Source organism: Melanaphis sacchari, unplaced genomic scaffold (genome assembly GCF_002803265.2).
Source record: "Melanaphis sacchari strain LSU unplaced genomic scaffold, SCAv2.0 Contig75_pilon_pilon, whole genome shotgun sequence".
NCBI classification, from domain to species: domain Eukaryota; kingdom Metazoa; phylum Arthropoda; class Insecta; order Hemiptera; family Aphididae; genus Melanaphis; species Melanaphis sacchari.
Window position 1 is genome coordinate 533099 of NW_020271537.1, and position 26432 is coordinate 559530.

At 29.2% G+C, this 26432-nt stretch overlaps 1 protein-coding gene across 1 annotated transcript in view; it reads right to left on the minus strand.

Annotated features, from left to right (window-relative positions):
* The window catches only part of LOC112601157 (semaphorin-2A), a 207036-nt gene that overhangs the window by 138851 nt on the left and 41753 nt on the right, over nt 1–26432 (minus strand). The window contains exon 3 of the mRNA XM_025348613.1: nt 16037–16137. Coding sequence (XP_025204398.1) covers nt 16037–16127 — 91 coding nt within the window. The 5' untranslated portion in view covers nt 16128–16137. The remainder of the gene's footprint in view (nt 1–16036; nt 16138–26432) is intronic.

The following is a 26432-nucleotide window of genomic DNA, read 5'->3' on the forward strand; positions in this document are numbered from 1 at the left end:
TCTAATGTTATGTTTAATTTTTTAGTATAATAATTATAATAAAATTAAAAATACACGAACAAAATATTAATTTAAGGCTTTTTATTTTTATTTCTAGTAATATTTGTATACTGTCTACTTATATTATATTTAGAAGTTGTTTTGTTAGATTTCCCTCTTCGAATAATTGTCACAAATAACCTAAAGGGAGTAGAGACTAAGTATGGACTTTGGTGCATTAGTGTGGGATTATTGTTAGAAATGGGGTGTTTTATTTCATAAAAAGCAACACCAGTCTAAAGGGGAATACTATAGAACGCGATGGTGGATAATTATTATGATCAATTGTCAATGTTAGCAAAATACAATTTTATTCCCCTATTTATTATTTTAACTTTATAACTAACAAACGTCAATATTCTTTCTTAGTGTATAGAAATATTATTTTTTTTTTATAAAACAATATATTTTGATCAATTATTTATTTAAATATTTTTACTAAGGATGAAAAATGAAAATATCCAAGTATTTAATGTCGACTATGGTGTTTAATCGTACATGAGTACAAAATTACTATGAGAAGGAAAAAAAGTCTTTTTTTTTTAAAGTTTTTCTTTGTTGTTATGGCAGTAAAGTTTCAAAAGGTTGTATTCCTGAATCCAACTCACTTGACAAAAGTCGAGTATTCTTTAATAATACACACAAACACGTGCAATTTAAAAAACCTATTTTACTGCATATATGCAATGACTTAGTAAAGTAATGTGAAAAAAGTTATTATATTATAACAGAGGTGGATAACCCAGGCGCCTTCTAACCGTTAAACTGTATAAGTGGAGTCATATTCACACCAGTTAACTCTCAATTTACATAATATTCAATAGAGGTAAAAACATTTAATATTCTCAAACGTGTATTTTTTTAGTATTCTAAGCCTATTGAAATGCACGTCTGTATGAAAGTAGTTGGAATTAAGATCTAAGAGAGTTCAGGTAAAATTAAAATTGTTTTTATAATTCCTGAAGTAAAGACTTCATTAAATTCTACTTGGTATGACAAATATACTTTTAACGTACTTCTGGAGTAAAAACTTTGTAGTTAGGATTCATTTTTCATATGTCATTGGTAAACTATCGGATAGATATTATTTTCGAAACTTTTCAAAAATAAGTGAATAACCAATTTATAAAGTAACATCTTTACGGGGTAGTGAATGGAATCAAAAGGATAATGTAATTTTATCGATTTTCTAAACCCTCGTATTGGCTATTAGCAATAAACATCATTATACTATATTGGTCATAAGTCATAACACAAAAAAATACAATGCAATGAAATATTTTCAACCAATATTCTAAACCATATAGACAAGAATTATTTATAATATACATTTAAAAAATAAAACTAACAGAGGCAAGCCAATAATAATATTTTTAAAATGTAAATATTTATATTTGAACTTTTTACATGTAACTATAAGGTCCATAATAGCAGTATTCAACTTCAAAAATTATGTTTTAAATGAATGGTTTTAGAATATTATCTATTTAAAATGGTTACATAGATTGGATTATTGGTATAAGTTATTTTTTCCTAATTAGATATGTATTAATTTTCTTTTAGCATATTATAATTAAATTAGTTAATAATAAATAATATACAAGCTGATATCAAAATAAAAATTATATCGAGATGATATTAAAATCATTAAATGATTCAAAGTATAAACCGCACACTAGTTCACATTTTATATTATGTGACCGGAACGCATATAAATACATAACTAAACCTAACCACGCGGGATAATAACAACTGTAAATGATAAAAAAAAAAAAAAAAAAATTAAACGTTTCGGACAGCAGTCGTACACGAGAAAAGTATTATTATTACACCCTCCCCTCCCACCATATTGCCACAATGAAAATTAACCGAGTCCCACGCGATGCCCTCCCACTCTCTCCCCCCCCATCATAATAACCATTTCCCTGCGAATAACTCTCACTCTCGTATCGGGTACCCTGCACCAGCAATCGTCTTGTACCGTGAAAATAACCCGTGTGCAGCATTATTGTGCAGGCGACTGTTCAAGAGTTATCGTGCCGAAACGCCGGGCGATCGTATTCTCAGGACTCGGAAAACGATACGACTCTGGGAAAGGGGACGTGGAAGGAAAACGGGGGTGGGGAGTGGCCTCAGAATCTCGGACAGGGTTTTCTCGAATTTCACGGGTCGTTTGCGTCGTCGCCGGCCGTTTAATAAATCGCGCGCGCTGCAGACCCACGATCCGCCCCGACCGCGGACCGCCGCAGAAACGTAATTAAAATCAAATTAAACCGCGCCGTCCGGCCGCTGCGGATAGGAGGAGAACGTACAACAACCGACTCCTCCCGCAACTAATTGTGTCGTCGGTGGCATTTATATTATTGTTACTACATAACAAATTCGGTTTCGTACCGCCGAACGCACGTTTATACGGATATTATTATATTATATTGTAATCGATGCAATTATTAATGTTATAACGCACAATACTATTTACGCGCGCTGCGATTCTGAGCGATCGCGACACGATTATCGTGTGTTGCAACGTACGTGCCTCGATAGAGATGATGGCGACGACGACGACGAGGAAGTACCTACCCGTACTTCGCGTGCATTATCGTACATTATCGTTCTGCCGAGTACGGTTGCGTTGCGGTCTAGACTGACATCGAGAATATTGTGCAACCGGAAATAAAACGCAGTAGGTTTTTATTTATTTATTTATTTATTTTTTGTTTTACATACTGCACACACGACGTGGCGTTGCCAGAAGGTAACGAATAAATAAGTGTTCCTATTTACTGGGATCGCCTTTGCGTTGCGGGGAACTTTTATTTTATTCATAATATTATTTCTAGGGTTCGGCGTTCGCAAACAGCATAGGAAATAAAATACCCCACTCGATTATTTCGCGGCAGATACAACGTTAATGTAGTATAGTACACTTCAAGCATTACATAGTATATAATATTACAATAATATACTTTTTATCGTTTCGATTTTTTTCTGGAAAACATTCGAATGATATCCGAGCGTTCGGTATCTAAGAATTTGTACTGTTAAGAATCGTAGTAAGTATTATGATGGCTTTCTTTACTCTAGATAATCCAAAGACGTTTGAATATTACAGTAAATTTATTTCCAAAACATTTAGCTGTTTTCTTCTTTAATTTTACAATATTTGTTTTATAATCGATGCAATTAGAAATGATTGTAATTTGGACATGTACTTTTATATTGATTAGTATGTATTGAAATAGGGGTATGGAAATCACTGGAAAAAAAATTGACCTTACACATCATTCATAATTTATTTTCGTTAAAAATCCTTTCAATGTTAGGTACCTAGTGAAATAATAAACGATGATTTAATTATAAAATACAAGATAAAATTACCATAAATAAAATAAAATTGATTGTCATTTTATAAATACTGGTGACATCAGAACAATCGACATAACTGACTGTTGGGTTTTAGCACATAGTTCAGTACCACAAATCACAGTTTAAAAAAACAAAAAAAATAAAATAAAATAAAAAATATTATTCACCCATTAAAAGAACGAAATGTCATAGTGCTGTCTGACCAAATTAACTGAATAATTGAGTAGTTAAGCCAATTAAAAAAAAAAAAAAAAATTAGTTTATGTTTATTTTATTAAATATTCATAAACTATTTCAACAATACAAGTACTAGTTATAAGACGATATTGTCATATTGATTGAATATAAAACAATTTTAGATATTTCTACTCCTCAACTAAAAAAAATCTGTATAGAACTATTTCAAGTTTCTAAAATAGCAAACAAGTATACTCTTTACTTGATACGATTGCTAAGTTTTTTATCGTTATACGGCAAATCAATAACAAACACATAGCTAGTTTGGTGAACAACCCTCATATACCCATTGTAAAAGGTTATATAACAACGATAAATGCATTCCTTCTTGTCTGCATAATAATAGGCACTTATTCACAATTGTTAGATAGTAAAAAAAAGCTATTAGAGAGAGAGAATTAATAATGCGTTTTTGTGCGAATTATAATAGGATATGCAGTATTATAGTGATTATCCAAAATATAATAACAACATAATAAGTTAGATATTATTCTGAATGTGAAGTACTTATTAAACTCTTTAAGCATATTAAAAAAAAAAAAAAAACATAGTTAGCATAACATTAGACAAAAACGTGTATTACTTCAAGTTAAAAGTTTAAAGCATAATAATTTACATTTTTCTAAACAATATAAATTGTACATACAATTATTTTACATAAAAATATTAATAAGTCGTAAACCTAGTTAATATGAATTCGATTAAAATTCAACGAATTGGTCAGATTCGTGAAGTGACAAATTATAAATGCACTCGAGATAAAAGCATGCTTACGTAGTAAATATCTGAAAGACGATTTGTTTAGTCTGATTTAAGGACTTCAAACATACCAAAAAACGTATACACACACTTAACTCTTTCCTTTCTCAGTCGTTTGAACAATTTAAATACCTAAAAAATGGTTAACATTTTTGATTGGTCTTAATGTATATTGATAAAATAATACTTAAACAAATAACAGCGAAGGGCATGGAATCTTTCTTATACCAAAATAATTTATTTTGAAGACAAAAAAAACATATTAGGAGTGTATACATATTTCCAAAACCAATTAAATTTATATTTAAAATTATTTTCAGATACATGAAACATAATTTTTAACAAAAATGTTTAGTCGATATACATAAATTTAAAGAATTTTGTTTTCCTTCATACCTACATATTTTTTGTTTGAATACTAAAATTGTTTTCTTTCTTATTATAATTTTTTTTAAATTAAAAAAAATACAAAACAATCTATGTATATGAAATGCTTGAGGGTCGATGTCCCTCTATTATATCCGGTGTACATGGTATAGTGGTAGTTTTTGGAATTCGGAAACAAATAAAGATGCTGGCTGACGACCATAGGAGGATGTAAGGTCCGGGAAGAAAAAAATCGTTTCAAAGAAAATGACCCTTATAATAACAATAACACAGACTGAAAATGTCCAAGGGAGCTTGGCGGGGTGCGGTGTTGGGTGTATATATCTCCTTTTGGCCCGAGACTTTGACAGGGTGAAATTATTACGGGGAGGCGTATCTCCTGGGGTAGGGTATCGGACGGTCGTACCCCTACAATCCCCGCGCACGTGGTAGACGATACCGTAAGGGAAACAGCCATCCCTTCTCTCTCAATATTACACACGTACGTACATACTCGGGGCACTAAACGTCAACCGGCAATAAATCCGAAAACGACGACAAGATAAACGCATTAGTAATACAAAGTGGCCGGGTCCCCGGCATTGGGCTCGTTCAGGAAATTAACAAGGAATAACCGGCCCTCCGCGGAACCAGGCTGTAGATAAATACATTTCCGGGACATTAACTAAATTTGAAAGTTTTAAATGAACTTGTGCATATAATGCACTTCATATTATTATAGTGTTGTGCTTGTGTACAGTATTTTTACCATGCGCATGATGGATGTCTCAGTAAATTAAATGTGTGCGTTAGAAAATCACTTTATCGCGCGTATTGCCATTTTTACAGTAAATCACAACGCGGAAAATGTCTCTTTAAACTTTTTTGCACGTCCCCGGGCGTCGGCGCGTGACTTTGAATGTAGCCTTAATGCGACGTGTAATAGTCATTTTTCAATATATCAGTCTACAGGACCTACCACAACTTAAAAGTGAATTATCGTTTTGAGTGAATAAAGATGTGCTGCACCTATTTCAAGTATAAAGTATTTAGAATACTTATATTATTCGTACAAGGTAATTTTATTGAATGTATATTTTTTAATAAAGTACTTTTATTTTATGCGGGAGAAAAAAAGAAAAAGTTGTTTGATCGTATTAGTACAAAAATCAGATAGAGTTATTTTATATACTTACATGAAACTGCATTTTAATTTCATTAAATTCTGATATAATGAGACTTAAAACTAAGTTACCATGTTAACGATGACAAGATTCAAATAAGTTAAATTATTTACTCAATATAATAATGTCATAATATTTAGTTTTTAAATTAAATATTGATATATATAATCAAATGGTTATTATAATTTTATCGAATAAATTACTTTATTTTATATTTTGTAAATATCAAAGACTGTATTATTATATGTATAAACTCGACATAGCAAAGGCAAATAATAATTGCATGATAAATCATTTTACTCAGGAAAATACCAAACTTTATAGTTTAAAATTACGAAGATATTTATTGGGATTGCGTCTTGGGGGTTGAGCAGAGGCTACATCATGTTTTCCAAACACGTACTGATATGGAAGGGGCAACACGTATTAACCTGGAAAATCGACACACAGCATCTCCTCCTTTAGTTGTTGCAACTTTTACTCAAACATGCAAACACATTTTGAATAAGTTGAATTTTAAAAAGAATAAAGGAGATATTCAACACAAGAATTCTAAAAATACACATTCAAATTATTTTGGAAGAATATAAAAGAAAATATTATAATATAAGTAAGTGTATTTTTTTGTTATGTATTAAGTGTATTTTGAAATACTTTTATGGTGATATTTGTATTTTTTTTTTTTAATCCCAAGACGAAAATACTATTCTTTATATTTATTATTATTCAATATCATGTGTAGATCTATGATAATGATTCGTCGGCAATATTAAATGAAAAATCGATGCATTTTATTCACAAAAAATGTCTTATATTTGACAATAATTAAAATACAAGGTGATTCTATATAAGTGTCTACACTTACTATTAAATATACCTATATTTTAATTTATTTGGAAAAATTATTTTTCTATATTTTTCGTTTTAACAACATTTAAAAAAATATATATATTTCTTGTAATTTCTTAGTTAAGTTTTTTAAACTTTTGAATGACAATGTATATTTTTATCATCGAATATTATACGAATATTTAGTTAACTACAATGTGTAAGGATATTAAGTTTAGATAAGCGAAGTATCCAGTGGATACCTACGAGATACCTACCCCTGTACTACTGTAATCCGTCCATCGTTACTTTAAATATTTACACATAATTAACCATTCCTTCGAAAATCAGTTATTATGTATTGGGATATACTAAAATAAATATTTCATAGAAGTTTTAATTAAAAACATAACTACTATAACGTCATTAAAAAAAAGTAAAAACATAAATATTATATCAATAAATAATTGTAAAAAATGTTCGGAAATGTTATTTTCCAAGACATAAAATTATTAAAAAAAAAAGGTTAAACCTTTTCGAAATAGTGATTCATAACAATTAAATAGATTACCTTGCACATAAGAAGAGGTTACTATAAATTTATTGTTGTTAATAATTTTGATATAATACTTTTTCACAAGAAACATCTTATTTCAAAATGTTTTTAGATATTTAAAGGATATGCTTGTTGTAACTCTACGATAACGACCTTCATTCAAATCGAATACCTATATGGTACCCGTACGAGTCGGTCATATCGAAGCAAACATTGACGGTAAATAAAATGCATGAGGGCTTTTATTTCTTTTTATATTTTTATATACATTTTTGACTACGTTTTGTGAGTTTAATGTCTAAAAGTCATAAAAAATGGAAGGTCGGGTAAGATAAAGTATAAACCACGTTCACCTGGCTTAGAATATTAAACGGAACAAAGACATTAAAAATCATGGGCGTCGTTTAATATTCGGGTTCCGTGCCTTAGGCGATGACCGGTTGCATGGCGGTATCGGTAAAACTGGGAGATAATAGCGAAATGATAGAAAATATATAAACGCTGGAAGTGATCATTTACAGCGGTCGTTTCCCCGGACAAATGGATATAAAAATGACTTTGGAAAGCGCCGGCAATAAATTGAATTACCCCACCATTGTAGTGGCCTTTATCCGCCACATCTCAAACATAACGTAGGTAAAGTCAATGGTAGTCTAGATACGAACAAAGTACGCGTACACTTTGTATTCACTGTTCATTCACCATATCTGGAGTCCCGGACAGAAGTCCTCGAAGATTTGTGAAATAATTTCCTGGATCGATTGTTATTGCTCCTTATCATGTATACTGATACACATCCACCGGAGAAGTCGGATGGAACGAGGGCGTAACAAAATTCACGTAGAATAACGACTCTATAGCTGAAATATTCGATTTATATTGTTATCATCGTTAGGGAGAAAACGGCGATGCGACACGGCATGTTTCTTTTTCTTCTTTCCCCTTAAACACGACTACTTGGTTGTATATATATATATATACTGCATTATCGTGTCTGGTTCGTTTATTATTATTTTCTTGCTTCTAGCCGGAAGCTGTTTAAAACAACCCCTCCAAGATGGATTATCCACAGCTGCACTTGGAAGGAGAGTAAACACGATATTTAAACTTTACTATTAAAGGGCAACGTTTATACTGGTTTGTATTCACAGACAAGGTGGGTGAGGTGTATGAAAAAAAATGGGTATATGTATAATGGTATTTAATCGTGTACTACGAAATATTGTGTTAACAGATCCAGGGTGTCTCAAACAATCTTTTTGTTAGCGAAAAATATATTATATTTTAATTTTTTTCTCCTATCTGTTACAATGTTAACTTGTCTTAAAATATTTAATAATTCTCGGTATTCGATATTTTATAATTCAACAACTATAAAATATCAAATGTTGTCTTATATAATTTATAATTTAAATATTATAAAATGTATTATTTATAGCAGATTTGGTTTATTAGAAAATTTTACAATTAGCGTAAAAGGTTTATTATTATTCTATGCTTGTATTTCACTTAAGCCAAAATATATCCATTTAGTTATTTCTTATGTTTAAACTAAATATTATATTTTACACATTTTTGTGATAGTAGATACATGATATACCTACACTATTTAGAACGACAAATATTAATTTAATAATTTCCAAAGGAATATTGTTCCTATAATTATTTTTCTCGTTTTACTGCAATATATATTTATAAGCAAATTAATGTTAATAACATTAAATTACTATGGACAACCTATTTTTTTTTAGTTTAAATTATACGAATTTCCTTAATGTTCATTATAAATCATATTAATATCAAGTATAAATACATAGATATTACTTTGCTTAATAATAACCATTAATCAGTTATGTGTATACAGTGCACGTTAGAGAACATTATAAGTAGCAAATACAGAAGTAATCAAACCCGCGTGTTACTGGAGGGTTTTATGTTCCTACTTTCGTATCATTAAAATAACATGTATATTGTATAATACCAAATAGTAATTTGGATAGACTTTTCGAAGAACCATGTTGTTACTATGAATACTCAATAATATATTATTATCCAATATCCAATTTTAATTTGGTTCCCTGCTGTATTAGATATGAATTTATAAACCAAATGGAAACATAAGAAAATATATCTATTAATAAATAATAACATTATTATATCATTTTTATTTATATTTGCGTATTCCGTAGAATAATACATTAAACATGGAAAGAGGGAACGGTTTTTAACATTATTTTTATTTTTTCTCTAGGGGCTGCGAAACTTTTATAAAATGCCAAAAGTGTAATTGGGAAAGACTAAAAAATATATGAGACATATTTTTTGACAGTTTTATTTAAAATTAAAACTTATTAAAATACAAATATCATTAAAAATGCAATCAAATACATTTTAATAATAATGGTAAAATAATTAATGCTAGAAATAAACTCTAGTTATTAACTAAGCTTATATTATTTTATGTTTAAAGTATGTTAAATAAAAATTTAACTGTTCATAATACCAAGTATATTGAAAGATTTTAATCAAAACTTGATTGTTTCTACGTAAGTTACGATGAAAATATCTAAATTTAACGTATAGTAATTCATTACTATATTTATTATTTTAGAATATGATTATAATAAGAAAATTAATAAACATTATAAAAAATTATATTACGAAAACCATGTTAATACTATATCAAAATTCTTTAACGAGATACTTACTAGTGTAATTTACGTTAAATAATATATGGAAGTTAAATGTAATATTCATAAAATATTTTAAAAGTTGCTCTGCTTTTATAAATAAAAAATAATATTAATTGCATATTTTTTTCAATTTATATTTTTTTTAAGCATTGCGTTTATATACTAGAAATACTAGTAAGCTGTTTAAACAAGTATTGTTAAAATAAAATAAATATTTATACTAATATTTATTTTGTCTATCAAAGAGATACTAATGGAGTGATAAAATATATGCAGTTATATAATATTTCATGATAAAAATCCGCAATGAAAAATATTTGTTAGCTCAAAATAAAATATTCAACAGCATTGGTGATCGGTTTTTGGTACAACACACTGAATTTTGAATTCAAATGGACGTATCGTGTTGGTCAATCCAAAGAGAGAACGTTTAAAATGGAATTGCTGCTGTATTCGAATGACATTAGGCATATATACACGTATAAATGTGTGAGTATATATGAAATTGGCAAAGGCCATATAATTTTTCTCACGTATAACCAAAGCAACCATATAATAATAATAATAATAATAATAATAATAATAACAGTTATGTATGTATAAGAAGTTGAGTCGAGTTATGTAGTGCGTGGGTAATAGGAGGGAAAAAGGGACGCAATGCGTCTGTTTCGGACCCGCCAATTTTATGTGACTTTTAAAGGGCACGTATATCCGTTTCTCTAGCTCACAACAAATAAGAAATGCTCCTTTAGACGTAATCATAAAATACATGTATAAAGTTGTACGAAAAAATTTATTCAAAACGCCCTTCCTGCAGCCAACCACCGCCGCAGACCAAGTACGACGGTAAAAACACGAAAAGGTGTAGGTATGCGCACACGTTTTACATATTGCTAGTCCGATCACACGATAACCTTTTCTAAGTATCATGGTAAAACAATACCAGAAGTTTTATAACACATTTCAATCCCCTACCACATCTAACCTAACCACCACCACTCTTCACTGCATGTTTTTATTGTCTTTTATGCATACAACGGACACAGATGTCACACGTATACCACACGCTGCTCACGTGCAATTGCTATGCTATACACAATTTATAAATTCGTAACATCTCTCAAGTAATGACGTTAATTATCATAAAAATAAAAATACATTTAGAAAAATTAAAACATTTTGATAATAAAATCCAGACATGACACAGATATTAGGCATGTGATACTCATTTGTAATTTAACTTTTTACCTGTGTAAACTAAGTGGTATATTATTGTTTTATAATAAAAAAGATAAAAAGATGTTTGCAGTGATAAGTAATCGTAAGACTGTACAAAACGATTTGTAGCAATTCTTGGTAACCTACTTTATTAGATTTAGGTTACAGTTTGAATCGTAATTATTGTTTAAAAACTAATATTCAAAATAACTGCTTTGACTAAATACGTATCTTATATATTTTAAATATATATATCAGACTTGTTTACATAAAATTTGTAAACTCCACTGTTAACTGTTCCATTTTTCGCATTGATAGTTTTTGTCAAGTATTCTGTAGACTAAAGAACACTTAAAGAAACTATATAACTACAATTACCTTTAGAAAGTATACAGTAATTAGATGTTATTTACAATAGAATTATATGCAATTTTTAAAGCATTTGTTTAACTATACTAAAAAGTTATGAGTAATTACAATAAAAAATAACAGTAATTGCACGCATCACTAATAAATTTAACGTTTTACTCTAAATTTAAAATCATTGTAAAGACGTATTAGTTGATTACATATTTTTAGAACTTTTAAATACATACTATTCATTATTTTATTTTAAAGTTTTTGACAGAGCGATATTATAATATTTTATACTTTTCATGGAGATCGTTCACATTTTTCAATTAACCGTAACATACTTATGTAAAATTAGAAAATAAATTCCGAGAACAATTTAAATCAAAAACAAATAAATTTTTCAAAAAAACATCTTTACAAGTTTTTGTTAGAGACAATACTTGATATACGAGTACGTACGATATTTTTTCGATGTAATTTATTTTTCCATGAAGTCATAAGCATATTACCCATTTAAATTTGACTAAGTTATTTATGTGTACAATTTTAATAACGCATACCTATATTCAAAGTGAAATATTTGCAATCCAAAGAGTTCTGATGTAATAAAATATGTAGATATACATAACTACAATGAATTGTTGGGCATTTTTATATTTTACAGGCATTTTATGATTATATTTGCAATAAAATTAAAATATAATATTATAAACAAAACTCTATTTGATACAGAACTAGAGAAAAAGTCAAACTTATATGCTTTCAGACGGCCAGTTGTTCAATATGAGTACTTATAAATACTTTTTTTAAACAAACAATGTATAACCAGAGTCGTTATTGTCCATTTACACATTGTCGCACGCTCAACAGTCTTATTTGTATAAACGAGTACCAATTCATCATCGAGCATTTACTGTATCAATAATTTACACTATATTATCATAATTTTTATAACTATATAAAATAAAAAAATTCACCCACAAACATGGATAATAGATGGAGTTTTGAGACTTAAAAAATATGCATCCTAAGTTTTGATGGAAAATAAATCCCTCTCTTATCACTAACCATCAACTAACTCAAACAAATAATTACAATAAACCAATGTATACAATAACGACAAGTTATAAGTAATTTAGTTTTTATATTTTTAAACAATAGTCATTTAGTCATTTATTTTATTTTTATTTGTTTTTATTAAGAACATAATACAATTTGTATACGTTAATACAATAAGTAAGTTTTTAGCACAATATATGTATAAAAGGCAAGAATAACACGAAAAAAGAATTAATCCATTGACCCCACTTCGAAAAAATAAAGAAAGAAAAGAGTAAAGTATAATGAATGCTAAGCTGAGTTAGAGTAGGTTTCTAGCCCAGTTTCTTTCAAGTCAGCGTTAGGGATTAATAGGGTTGAAAGGATTATGAAGATAGATATAATAGGGTTAAGATGGTTTTGAGTGTCACTGTGAAATTTTTTTAAGCAGTAAGAAGCAAGCTCTGGAAGTGTTTGCATTCTTAGGTCTTTCTGAAGGTTGTAGTTACTGATATATCATGGAACAACTTTTATTATTCGTAGGTTAATTATTATTGGAAGGATTATAAGATAAAATTATTTGGTTTTTTCACTTCCAAAGTTGGATACTGTATAACATGACTGGTCATATAATTTATAAATTTGAAGTTTTGAATATAGTGACATATTAGAGCAGAGACGATGTCTTAGAGAATATAGATGTAGATTTAATGATTTGCATTAATATGGTAGGCCAAATTTAGTTAGATTTTTGTCTAGATAGATGCCTAGATATTTGATATTCCTTAGCCGTTATGTACTACTTACCTATTAGTTGAGGTGCTTTTAAAATAAAAAAAAAAAAATAAGCAGAGAAACTCTGTCTCACTGCACCCCTTCTAAAAATGCAAGCACTAATATTAACTCATGACGTATGGTACTATAATAATAATTAGTCATGCCTACAGTGTGCAGGCTGATATTTAGTCGTATTTTAGGGGTGCTTAATTTTGACCGACTTAGACACATCTCCCTATTGGTGTTTTAAAAATGTTTGTTCCTTTTATCATGAAATATAGCATCTATTGTACAATAAAATACTTATAATACACAAAACATTATATAAATTACGTTTAATAATCCTGTTCGTGCTATTTTTATACATAGATATAAGATTAAAAAAAAAATCAAAAATTTATGTTTGCGTTTTTATTATTTTTATTATCATGATAACTATTATAACGGGAAACTAAAATGTAAAAACTAACAATAGTCTCCAAAACCGGACCAAAGTAGAATCTTATTAACTTTCAAATAATTCCAATTCTACAAGCGGTAAAATAATTATATTGAATAGTCGTCAAACGTGGGCATTTTTGGGGGGGAGACTCGGTAATCAAATTAAACGGTCTGGGCTCATGAATAGTGCGTATGCCTAACCTTGTTTCGACTCATGTACAACGAAATGTGACGTAACGCTCCCAACACTGCGGCGGTATTATTATTATCATAATCATCATCATCAAATAGTCGCAATAATAATAACAATAATAATAGTAATAATATATCGCGGTAAATAAAAATGCGGTTTACGCGCGCCAGTAATAACCGTTTGTTTTGCATAATATAATAATATTGTTATAACGACGACTCCGCCGATATTGCAAGTCGGAGGCCCTTCGCGGGCTAGCGTTTCACATAATGTTTTACAGCGGCGTATGGGTGCCGCCGCGTGATCGATTTGTCGAACAAAGAAAACTCCTCACACTATTGCCGCCGCCGCCGCCGATAATATTATTCTATCCACCCTCTAAAATGTATAGGTATATATAAATATATATATATATATATAATATCTACGACGTGGCTACACGACTGTGGTATACAACTCTCTCTCTCACACACACAAACGCACTTGTATATTATACACGGTTGTAAGTGTCGGCGCGATAGCGGTAACGCCCGCGCGTTCGAGAAATCCAATCCCTCCGCGGTCGATCCGGTTACACGACGACAAGAAATGCTACACGCGCGCTTACAAAACGCAGCACTTTCCTCGGCTGTCGTCCGCGTCGGGCCGTGTAAAACACGTCTCCCACCTGAACGCCGACTACACCCCAGCCCTGCAGTCCTCTGCAGCCTGCACCGGATCGTATCGCCGACACACGCCGCCCTATATCCTCCTCGGCATCTGATTTAGACAGACGTTGCACCCCCTCAGCCGCGTGTACCTAAGTATACGTACGTATAGCGACTCGTTATGTAGGTACGTACACGACTGTATGCGGTATATGCACGCGCAGTGATATACGCAGCGGTGTAAGTACGCGGGTGTGTTACGCGTAGGTATACGATGCTATCGGATGTCGTCCATCCGGCCCCGAATCGCTCGACTCCGCCGTAATGATATTATATCATCATCATATCTCGTGCGGTTCTCTCTCGTAGTCCGACGGAAATCGTCGCGTTTTCCACGTCATCGTGCACATCCCACACCACTCTGTCCGTCGCCGTAAAAGCTGCACACAGCACAAGCACACACACACACACACACACACACACAGCGCCGACACAACGACAAACGCGCGTGTCGTCGACCCGAAGACTATTGGGTATTACGCACTACCCGGAGCAGACCGTATCGAGTTATCCTGGAAGAGCGCCCGAAGAGCTTTCGAGACGCGATTATTATATTATTATTAAGAGGATTAGGATCACGTTTTTATTTTTGTTCCGGTTCCGCGTCACTCGATTGTTCGTTTTCGAGGATAATCCTCATTGTACGGCGGTTACACTACTCCGTCGTCCTATATTCTGGTTTATAGTCCCAGTCATACCTCTTTGGTATTACATCGACTGCGACGCCTATACAACGTTTAATCTCATCTACACAACACACGATATTGATTCGATAATTTTTTTTTTTTTTTTACTACATTAAATGCGGCGTTGGCGTCACAGGCGTTAAATTTAAATTCAAATAAAACCCAATGTGTGGCGTAATTCTTTCACGAATAAATTTCAGCGTCAGAAATATATTAATAAAATGCGGTATAACTTTTTTTGCTGCTGAGGTTGCAAGGACAAAATTCAAAAGTAATACTGAAATTATGAGTTTTTTTTTTTTTTTTGGAAAAGAATACAATAAGTTTTTGAAATATATTCGACAAAATTCAAAAGTTTTTTTTCCCCCGCCGGATTGCAAAAAAATAGCGTTTTAATATTACTTATTTTACGCACCATTCGTGTGGAAATAAACTTTTAATGACAAGCTGTCGGTGAGAAACGGTAAATTACCATATTACCTACGGGTTTGCCGAGATATCAACAAACAACAGCGGTGTCTATTGTTTTCTCTTTATATCTGTTTTCTCGGTTATTTATCTATATCTATAAGCGAAGAAATATCGACAATTTACCTGGCGGCAATTCTTCAATGGTAATGGCGTTGGTTTTCAATACGACAAACGTCACATATACGGCAAACACTACGTACAAAGCCGGCGGCATTGTCAATGATCTGTAAAACAAACAAAAAAAAAAAAATCAGTGTCGTTATTTTTCTGTTTTTATTTCGTGAACCTAACGTGTAGCTAGACAGATATCATATGATTTACCGATTCAACATAGGCAAACGTAAAGAATACGTCACGATAATATTATTCTGTATAAAATATGTAGTTGCCTTTGTATGGTGTAAGGAACAAGACATTTGTGAATAACCACATTACATCTACGTTTGTATTCTATTAACCCCCCGCAATAACTCAGTAATCCAATCGAAGAACATTTTTATAGTAGAAAATCGAACCCGAGATACAATAGCTGTTGCACTGCAATAATTTATTGTTTTTATGATTCAAGGTAGCTGGCCCAATCGGTTCGACTAGCAAGTCTGCGTTTTACGTCAAGGCACTGCACAAATCTCTATTTTTGTACATACCTACAATAATATACCACTAAAAAACTGCTTGAAGGTTATTTTTTCAACTGACCGAATAAATTTTTTTTGCATACATTACATGTTGTCGACTGATGTTCTGCTCTGTCATTACTAAAGTTGTTCGCTATTCGACCGTAAAGCATTAAATCATTTCAATGTTTCCGAATAAAAATGTATGGAAAAACAGATTTATTGAATTTAGTTTTTATATGGTGATTTTGACCTGCTTTTCGTACATTTATAAGTAGGTATTCAGATAAATTTACTATGCGTAAACTGATTTTATATTTGATGTGTTTATATGTATAAGACATAAAGTGCAATACCATATCATATCGAAGTATACATTTTTTTTTGTAATTAAAAGATATTAAGTATTTTAAAAATAAAAAAAAAAAAAATTAGAGTTGACGTTAAATCGTACAACTGACATGATATTATTAATGTGATATCGTTGTGCTATATCTTTTTTGTTTCCAATCTCGGAGAAAAAAAAAACACGTGTCGCACAACGTTCAACTGCAACAGCGATATTAGCCGTCGTAATACGCTGGTCGGTCGTCTCAGACACATCATCTGGTGTCTTTTCAAGTCACGTAAGTACAAAAGAGCACACCGCAATTAAGAGTGGCATTAAAAACAATATTTCAAGGGAAGTTTTGTAGTACAACACGACCGGAGACCACTATAGTTATACATATATTTATGTACGTTATATTAATTCGAGTGAAAAGGGGAAATCACAATAAAAAAAAATGATAACGAGTGTACGAGCGACGGACCGGAAACAAAGATGGCATAGACGGTCGTGTTGGGTGCCTGTGTGCCACTCGTTATGGCAGCAACAGCGACGGCAACACAACACACACACAACGGATTACATTTTAAAATGCAACCATCCCTCTCTGGTCGCTCCCCCACCTCGACTTGTTCTACCTACTCCCAGTGGTTATAGTCATAATGATGATAATAATAATAATAATAATAATAATGCTAAGAATATACCACGGTATGTTTTAATATAACTCCGGACGGCCTGGGATATTTTAAATATGCAAAGTGGCGTTTTGTCCTGGAATTGTTCGGAGGGTTCCGGTGCAATAATAATCCCGCGTAAACCCGAATAGTTTCACCTCCTTCCACTCGTGTTTAAACACCGAAAATTAATAATTTAACGTTTATAATACCCAAACCGTTTACGTGGCCAAGTCGGACTTTTTTTTCTTTTCTTTTCTTTTTTTTTTTTTTATTAAGCTTTTATTTTTACGTACAAGCCGTAAACGTGTGTTGAAGGTACGCGGTAGCTGCTGAATAACAATTTAACCACTGGAAATATGCCCGTGCGAGAAATTACGTATAATTATATAGGTATATTTAAGACCACTATATGCAGTAAAGCCAATTAAATTTAGAACAATTGAAGTTGTTAAGGAATTTACTAAGTTAAGTTGGGATGTACTACCACGAAAATCGATTACATAAATTAACTTCATAAATAACTATGGTTTTAAAATTATTTTTAAATAACCTAATCTTTGTTTCACAAATTTTATATTCAATTGGGTTTAAGTGCGTATACTATTTTTGTTATTAATTATTTAAGTTATATAAATTGAAAAGTTACTATAATAGTTCACATAAAAATAAAAACAATGTAATAAAACCAGTATCACTGTTATATTTTAAAATATTTTATTAGTATGATACTTAAAAAAAAAAAAAAATAAATAATGGTTGTTAATAAATTAAATTACAATCAACTTACAATATTTTTAAATGTTTAAAAAAAAAAAAACTTGTATAATTAAAATACTACTAATAAAATAAATCACAAGTCAGTTTTTTTTTTTTTTTTTTGTCATTTAAGATTTAAACGTAGAATAAATTTTTGAATAACAAAAATAAGATAAAAGAATATCTGCTTCAGTGAACAAGTTGATTTCTATTAGAAGGTAAGTAAGTTAACTACACATAATTCAAATTAATTTAATTTTAAGTTTTGATTATTTTTTATTTTATTTTTTTTATTTCTAAGTTTTTGTCTGGAATTGAAAGGTGTAGACAAATTTAAAAAAATATTTATTTAATATTATTTTTCCATAAATAAAAATATATGTATAGTTATATAATAAAATGAAATATTACCTTAAAAATAATTTTATAATTCCTGATAATTACACAATAATATTTTATATCATTATGAAAGACTTTGTCGAATGGTTTATTTTTATTTTATTGCTATATGTAAGCGTGAATAGAATATATATTACATATAAAACAAAACACAAAAATAAATATATTATTTTATTATTTAAATGGTGAAATTTAAGATCTAAAATGTATCATCCAAGCTTTCTTAAATTTGTAAATGAACTGCCATTTAATTGGATTTATATACTTTTTAAATGATAATAATTTATACAGATAAACAGATTATAAATCTACCTACTCACACTGAACTAGATATACTATATAATAAATTTTCCTCATTAAAATTATTTGAAATCAAACTTTAGTTGTCATTTAAGTGTATTATTATGATATTTTCATTATCTAAATATAATTTATGAAAATATAAATAATTTAAATTAAGTTATATAAATTTTGCTAAAAGAAAAAATTGATTTTTGAAAGAAATATTGTATTAGAAAATACAACGAAAAAAAATACCTTAATACACTTTTCTATTTTCATTCGAGGAACTCACATTAAAATAAATGCGACATTTTTTTATAGCATAATAATTTTCCAAATGAAACTATTCAATATAATATGTTTCTTTCATATAACTTTATGAGAATACTTTATTATGTTGGCTAATAGATTAATGTATATTTCCCTTCTAATTAATCACCCTATATTAATAAAGTCTTTGATCTAATTAGCTCCAGGCTTTTAAATTAGTACTCCTCTGCTTAAACAAAACATACATGCCATGAAATCATTCATTTTATACGTTTCCTATCATTTAATGTCACTTTGAAGTTAACCAATGATCCATTATGTTTTGTTTGCGAATATCATATGTATACATAGGTATCTAATATAATATGATGTAGTGTATGAATAATATTATTTAAGAGAATAATAACTTTCGATGAATTCAGCTGATGACTGTTGGCTAGAAATACGATAAAAATCAATTACTCTATTATTATATAATTATATATAATGCAATTCAAAAAAATATAGTAAGTTATATTACATGAAGTATAACATATTTTATTCGGGAAGATCTACTTCAAACATTCTTGTAATAAATTCAAACTTTATAACGACTTATGGTAAAATAATTCATTAAACGGGTTAAAACCCTATTTTCAATAGGTACAATATATAATAATATATATCGTAATAATTCTACCATCAATAAAAAACAAACAAAGTTCATTAGAACAACGGTAAAAAAAAAGTAAGAAGTTTGCTAGCGTGACGTTGGTCAATGTCACGCGATTTTTCTTGTTTTCCGGCACAATCGTCATTATCCCCAAAACCGTAATTTTATATTATTATACATGCTCGTCGAGAAAAAACTTCTAGTTGATTTCCTTCATTTTTTCTACTGGTTTTTGCCACGTTCACTTAGCCCATCAATACTTCTTTAGTCTAGGAGCTTTGGTATTATTTTTACAGGGAAACCGCGCCCTTTTACCGGAATACTAATTTAAGCGATGACAACCCGTTAACCCAGTGCCATTATAATGTGCAAAGACCGCGTGGATTCTTAACCTTTAACGATATAAAAGTAAAATGACCTTTTTACTAAGATGTCCCCAGTCGGTAGGAATTTAATGACTATCATTATAATTTATAACTCTATAGAATCGGTAATAAAAATTACGAACATTTTACAATGATATTTTAGGAAGAAAGAACACAGTAATTTAAAGGGAATATTTTATTTGATTATGTATTTTTAATGGGAGTCGTTGATATTATACTAATAATTAAGTACTAACATAAATATTTTTAAATATATTTTTTAAATTAATTTATATAAAAGTTAAAGATCCAATGTATTTAAAGCTTATTTGTAAAACATAGAGTCTTATCCCGTATCCTTTGCTGTTGAACCTAAATACATCTAAGCAGTTTTTAGTAAAAATAGTACTTTAAATATTATTTTGATTTACATAATATTAATTTTTGTTTCATAGAAACAAAAAAAAATATATAACTTATATAATATAGAAACAATGTTGTCATTTTCATACGACGGTATAAAGAAACACTAAACTCAAACTTTTACTGGTCTCTTTGAACATAAATAATTTGATAAAGGATCTTTGAAATACTTCATTAGGTTTTTTGTTTTCAGAACTTCATTGGACTGTATAATCACAAAGTCTCATGAATATTTAGTTATTTATCATACAAAATATAAAACTGTGTAGTTACTAAGGAACCTAATTTAATTCACAAAACTATCAATGTTCAAGTATCTACAACAGATACTTATTTTTTTTTTCATAGCTTTTGTTATATACATATAATATAAAATATTTTCTATGAACTCTTAGTATCAGTTTTGTGTTTATGGAAAATTAGGTTTGAGAATAACCAAACGTAAAACAATTAAAATTAAATTCGTAATGATAAAGGTGATATTTAAATCTGAAAATTATCATACTAAAATGACGATTTTTCGATACACTAAACACGTTAAAAATAACTTAATAATAATTATTTTATAAAATGAGATAAAAATATCTTTTTTCAGTACTACGAAAATATGTACGTATAGTTTAAATAAAACGATGTACCATCAATAATAATAATAATATTAGATCAAGACAATACTATTGCTCATAAGTCATAACATTTAGTGCTGCTAATAATTAAACAAACTTAAATTGAACCTATTTTAAAACATTGTTTTTTGAAATAAACGATCAAGACGTATGCTGCGTGGTTTACGGTTGGTAACTGCAGTTTGGTTTATGTATACAAAGTATAAACGTGTGTTCGAATGGACTACATGAAATATCGGAATCGAATTTTCAAAGCGAATACATTGTTCGAACTTCGTTTTAAAGCATACTCTGCGGTCACAGTACTACACATAATATCGGACACGTGGGAAATCCAATAATAACGCCTATACGCGTGTGCCGAGACAAAAGATCAGCCACACGCGTTCGCGCCACTATTATTGCGCGCAGTAGGCGTCGCGACTCTCGGGAATTCACAACGGCCCGACAGTCCCGACCACCGTTTCGGGCATGGGGTAATTTGTAGGCAACAGGAAGGGCGAACAGGACGCGCAGGAGATGATCCTCGTCGTTATCAGTGTTATTCCGAGCCATTAACACAACACGGTCCACAACAACTGGCCAACCCCGCTATATACGTATACGACCTCCACCGACTCCTCCAGCACGGCGCATCACTGCGCACCCGACCCGACGGGATTTGCCGGTAGGTCTCCCGAGAACGTGTATCATTGTTATTACGGCGCATATAAACCATGGAGGCTACAGTGGCAATTCAACCTCGGTATAGGTAGCGGTATATCGCGATGTCCGTGTACAGGACTCCGTGAATTCGAAGGTGTGAGCTGATAACATGTGCGTCCCCTTCGGTTTTAAATATTCATATTCCTTTGAATCGCGATAAATCGGACATCAACGCACCCTCTTCCCATACCCATATACCTAGCCGGTGTCGGGATAGACATAAATTACCATTGCACATCCGCACACTCGACGATGAAAATCGTGATCGCGCTAAAAAATTGTGGTCTCTGCCCACCCGTGCTAGTGCCGCCGAACACGCAATCTTTTTCGATAAAATTGAGCGATAACGTGTTCCTGGCCGCGTCCACGCTGTAGAGCGGAGAGGACAGTTCAACGATTCGGCGAGGTATTGACTGTGGTATTATTATAGATCGAAATCGTTATAATGACCAAATTATGTACAATATTATGGGTACATATGAAAACGAGGTACCTAATCCATTTCGTTCGTTATTATTTATTTTTAACGGGCTCGTGGGTCTGTGTGTTTGTTGATGACGGTTTTGGCTCGAGGACGGGTTACCGGAAATCTGATTTCCGAGGCCTGTTGTAATATTATAATGACCGGAAGGTGTTGGAAGTTAAAACAAAAAAAAAAAAATAAAATAAAATAAGTCATATAAGGGCCCTTACGAATTTATTGAAGGGAAATTTATTTAGTAAAAAAGTTGGCTGAAATTCAATAAATTTAAATTTTATCAAATCATTTTTTCAGAAAGAAATAAATTCCATTGTCTTATTATTTGAAAACAGATCATAAACAAAAATGTATGAATTCAATATTTTATATTAAAGGCAATTTGTTTTGTATAATACAGCATTTACTTATCAAAATATATGCAAATATAATAATTTAAAAAATAATCACTCTAAGTATAGGTAAATAATAAATTATACCATATATGAAATTTTGTGAATTAAATCATTTGTTAAAATAACAAAAAAATGCTATAGACCTATAAATAGAACAAATCGAAATAAAATGTTTTCAAAATTACATAATTAATTATATATTAATAATTTTCTTTTTAATTTTTTCGATTATTTAGAAAAGCACAGGATATTTTTAATAACTAACGCCCTTTTTTCCCATCTTCCTAAAAAAATTCGTTTTACAACTACAAACCACCTGCAATGTGCCTTCACAAAATTTTAAAGCATACAAAAGGTAACAAAATTCACATACTCGTCATTGTAAAGCCAACACATTCATTATTCCACTCAAAATGTAAATAAGCATATTAAAATATTATGCGGGTACCTATTATAATAGTTGTAATTTTTATCTAAAAAACATTAAAAGAAAAATGTTTTCACAACAATTAATAAGTATCTTTTTTTAATTTCTCAGTACACTGCCATTGATTTAATTATTCGACCCCCCCCCCCAAAAAAAAAAAAAAATTATTAGATTAATAGTACTCGAGTTAAATTTGAACATTGTATAACATAATGCAACTTACATGTCACAAGTTAATTGTATTAAAATGTTTGACCATGACATATATCGAAATAAAAAATGTATAATGTTTGATGTTAAGTCAACAATTGCCAGTTAATAGTGTTTATACCCTCAAAATAGTAAAAAAAAAAAACATATTTATATTATTATAAATAACAATATGTTTTTGTACACTTTATAAATGATTTCAATTGTAAGTACTGATAGAGCATAAAGTTGTGTTGCGTGACAATTGTAGAAACTTTATACAGAAATAATAATAATAATAATAATAATGGATACGTTAAATACCGATTATGAACTGTTGAAATTCAAATTCGAACAGACAGTTTTATTCAATTTACCAAAACAAATGGTAAATTGTAGATTGGAGATATCTATGCAACATCATGGCGTGTTAGAAGTCGTTTGCACGCAAATAAAATACAGCATGTCCAGGTGAGAACTTAAAGTAAGGAAAATCACGTATTGTAAGTTCAAAAACACGAAACTAAAAATATTTTCTGACAAAATAAGAGTTTTTTTTTTTTTTTGAAGGTAGGTATGTGCGAAACGAATATGAACTGAAATCAAATATGTTGTCGGAAAAAAAGTTCTTCTAGTAGGTTCATTAACAACTAAAGGTATTTTTAAAAATAAATTAAATTATGAAAAACAAAATGATAAAATATAAGAATGTCTACTATGAATTTTTAAAATAAATTGGACAGGTGAATTCTAAAATATTTAAATGTTTTCATTTTAATTTTTAATTTATGGAAATAAAATATTATACAAGGGGTATTTTTTGGATAATGTATTTTGTTACAATAATATTAAGTAATATAATTGATATTATTTAAAAACGATTATTTATGATAAAAAAATTATTTTTTACAAATTTTATTGTTTATCATAACCAAAGAAAATATATTTACAGATAATTTTAACGCTCATAATGCATATTATATGCATTAAAATTACTAATATCAACTATTTTTAACTTTTTTTTATAACACAAATTAAAATATTAAGTAAATATGCAATTGCGTTTTAGATAAACAATATTTAGTTAGCTAAAATTAGCTTAAATTCTTCTTTGTTTAACTATTTTAAGTATTTAGAAAATAAATAACACTATAATATATAAATATTATACTCTAAAGTAGTAGATACTAGATACCTATTTTTGACAGTATTTTTATTTTTTACAAAATATTATACAATTTAATTTTAAAATTGAAAACGTTATGTTTGAGTTTTGATATACGACGTTTTGAGTTTTTTAAAATAAAATTATCATCATAATTTTTGTGTAAAAATATAAATTGACAAAGTTTAAATTTTATTTCTTTAAATCACGATTTTGATTATAGAGGTTTTTTCTAGGTAATAATTATTTTATACTGTTCGATTTAATGTGTGTGCAATACGTAAAAAGTAAATTTTTTTATTTAATTATTAGCAAAAACACATGTAAAATTTTAGTATTTTTATACACGATTTATTATTCTTTTATTTTATAAAAGTTCTTATGTCAATATCACTTATTTTAAATAAACCAAATTAATATATTTAATATTTAATTATACAATAATGACGATATTACTTGACAGTTAAAATACACTATTACAGTCATTATTATTTAATAAAGTCTCAAATCAAAGTAAAATTCTCATAATTGACACTTCTGAAGAGTTTTGCTTAGAAAATTAATACATTAATAATATACACTTAATATTAAATTAAACTGTTTAATATAGTAGTGCAAACCTAAAATATTTTAAATGATAATTTTTTAAATGCTGGGATACATTACAAATGTTTTTACCATAGTTTTAAAATAAAAATTATAATAAAAGAAATTATTTATTTATTTCAGTGTAAAAATATAAAATAAATATTTTCGTCTTCCAAAATAATTAAATGTCCAAAAACTATAAAAGAAAAGCTTTAAAAATAAACATGAGTATTAGTTTTTATACTGACGAATGAAAAATGAATTGCTTTCAATGTAAATATTTTATAACAATGAATTAAAATTTAAAATAATTAAAAAGTTTAATTTGGTTTTTACCGCAGTCATTCTACTAAATACATTCTTAGAAATTTATTAGTATCTTGTATTTATTAATAGTTTATATTTTAATTTTAAGAAAAAAAACATGTATTATATTATTTATGTTTCGCTCAAAAATTTGATTTTCGATGTTTTCAAATGTTTATAAAATATATTTTGTTACAGAAAACTATTTTACATGTGGGTACACATTTATATATTATACAATGAATACAGATTATATTGTTTTTATTTTATCTGTACCTACATAGAAAAATTTCAGTACAAAAAGACGTTAAGCAAACTTAAAGATTTAATAAAATCTTTATCAGTTTTAAGCAAGATTAGTTATTATACTCTGAATTAATTTATAGCTATATTAAAAAAATATTGTGTTTAATAGAAATATAATTTTGTAATATATAATTTAAGTTTTGTAACTCATTATTAAATGTACTTAGCTCACAAAAATATAACCTAACCCTAAAAGGTTTAATGGATACATATGCAATACAGAAGTTTTAAATCTAACAAATCTATCATGATATCAAACACTTTTTTTTTTCATTTGATATACTCTATTTTTTATTTTATTTTAATTAAAAATACTCAAAGTTAATTAATTTAAAATTAAATTTGTAAAATAAGTATAATTTCAAAGTTTGGATACTATACATATTATATTCTATTGATGAGAGCTAAACAATGAAAGAAGGGATGAATCAAAGGGTGCAGGTAAATTAAAAAATGTTTTAAGGATTCATACAACAAATAAATAGCTTTTTTTTAACCGAAAAATGCATTCAATTCAGTATTTTGTATTACATTTCCTAGAATTATCCGACATTTTGTTTTA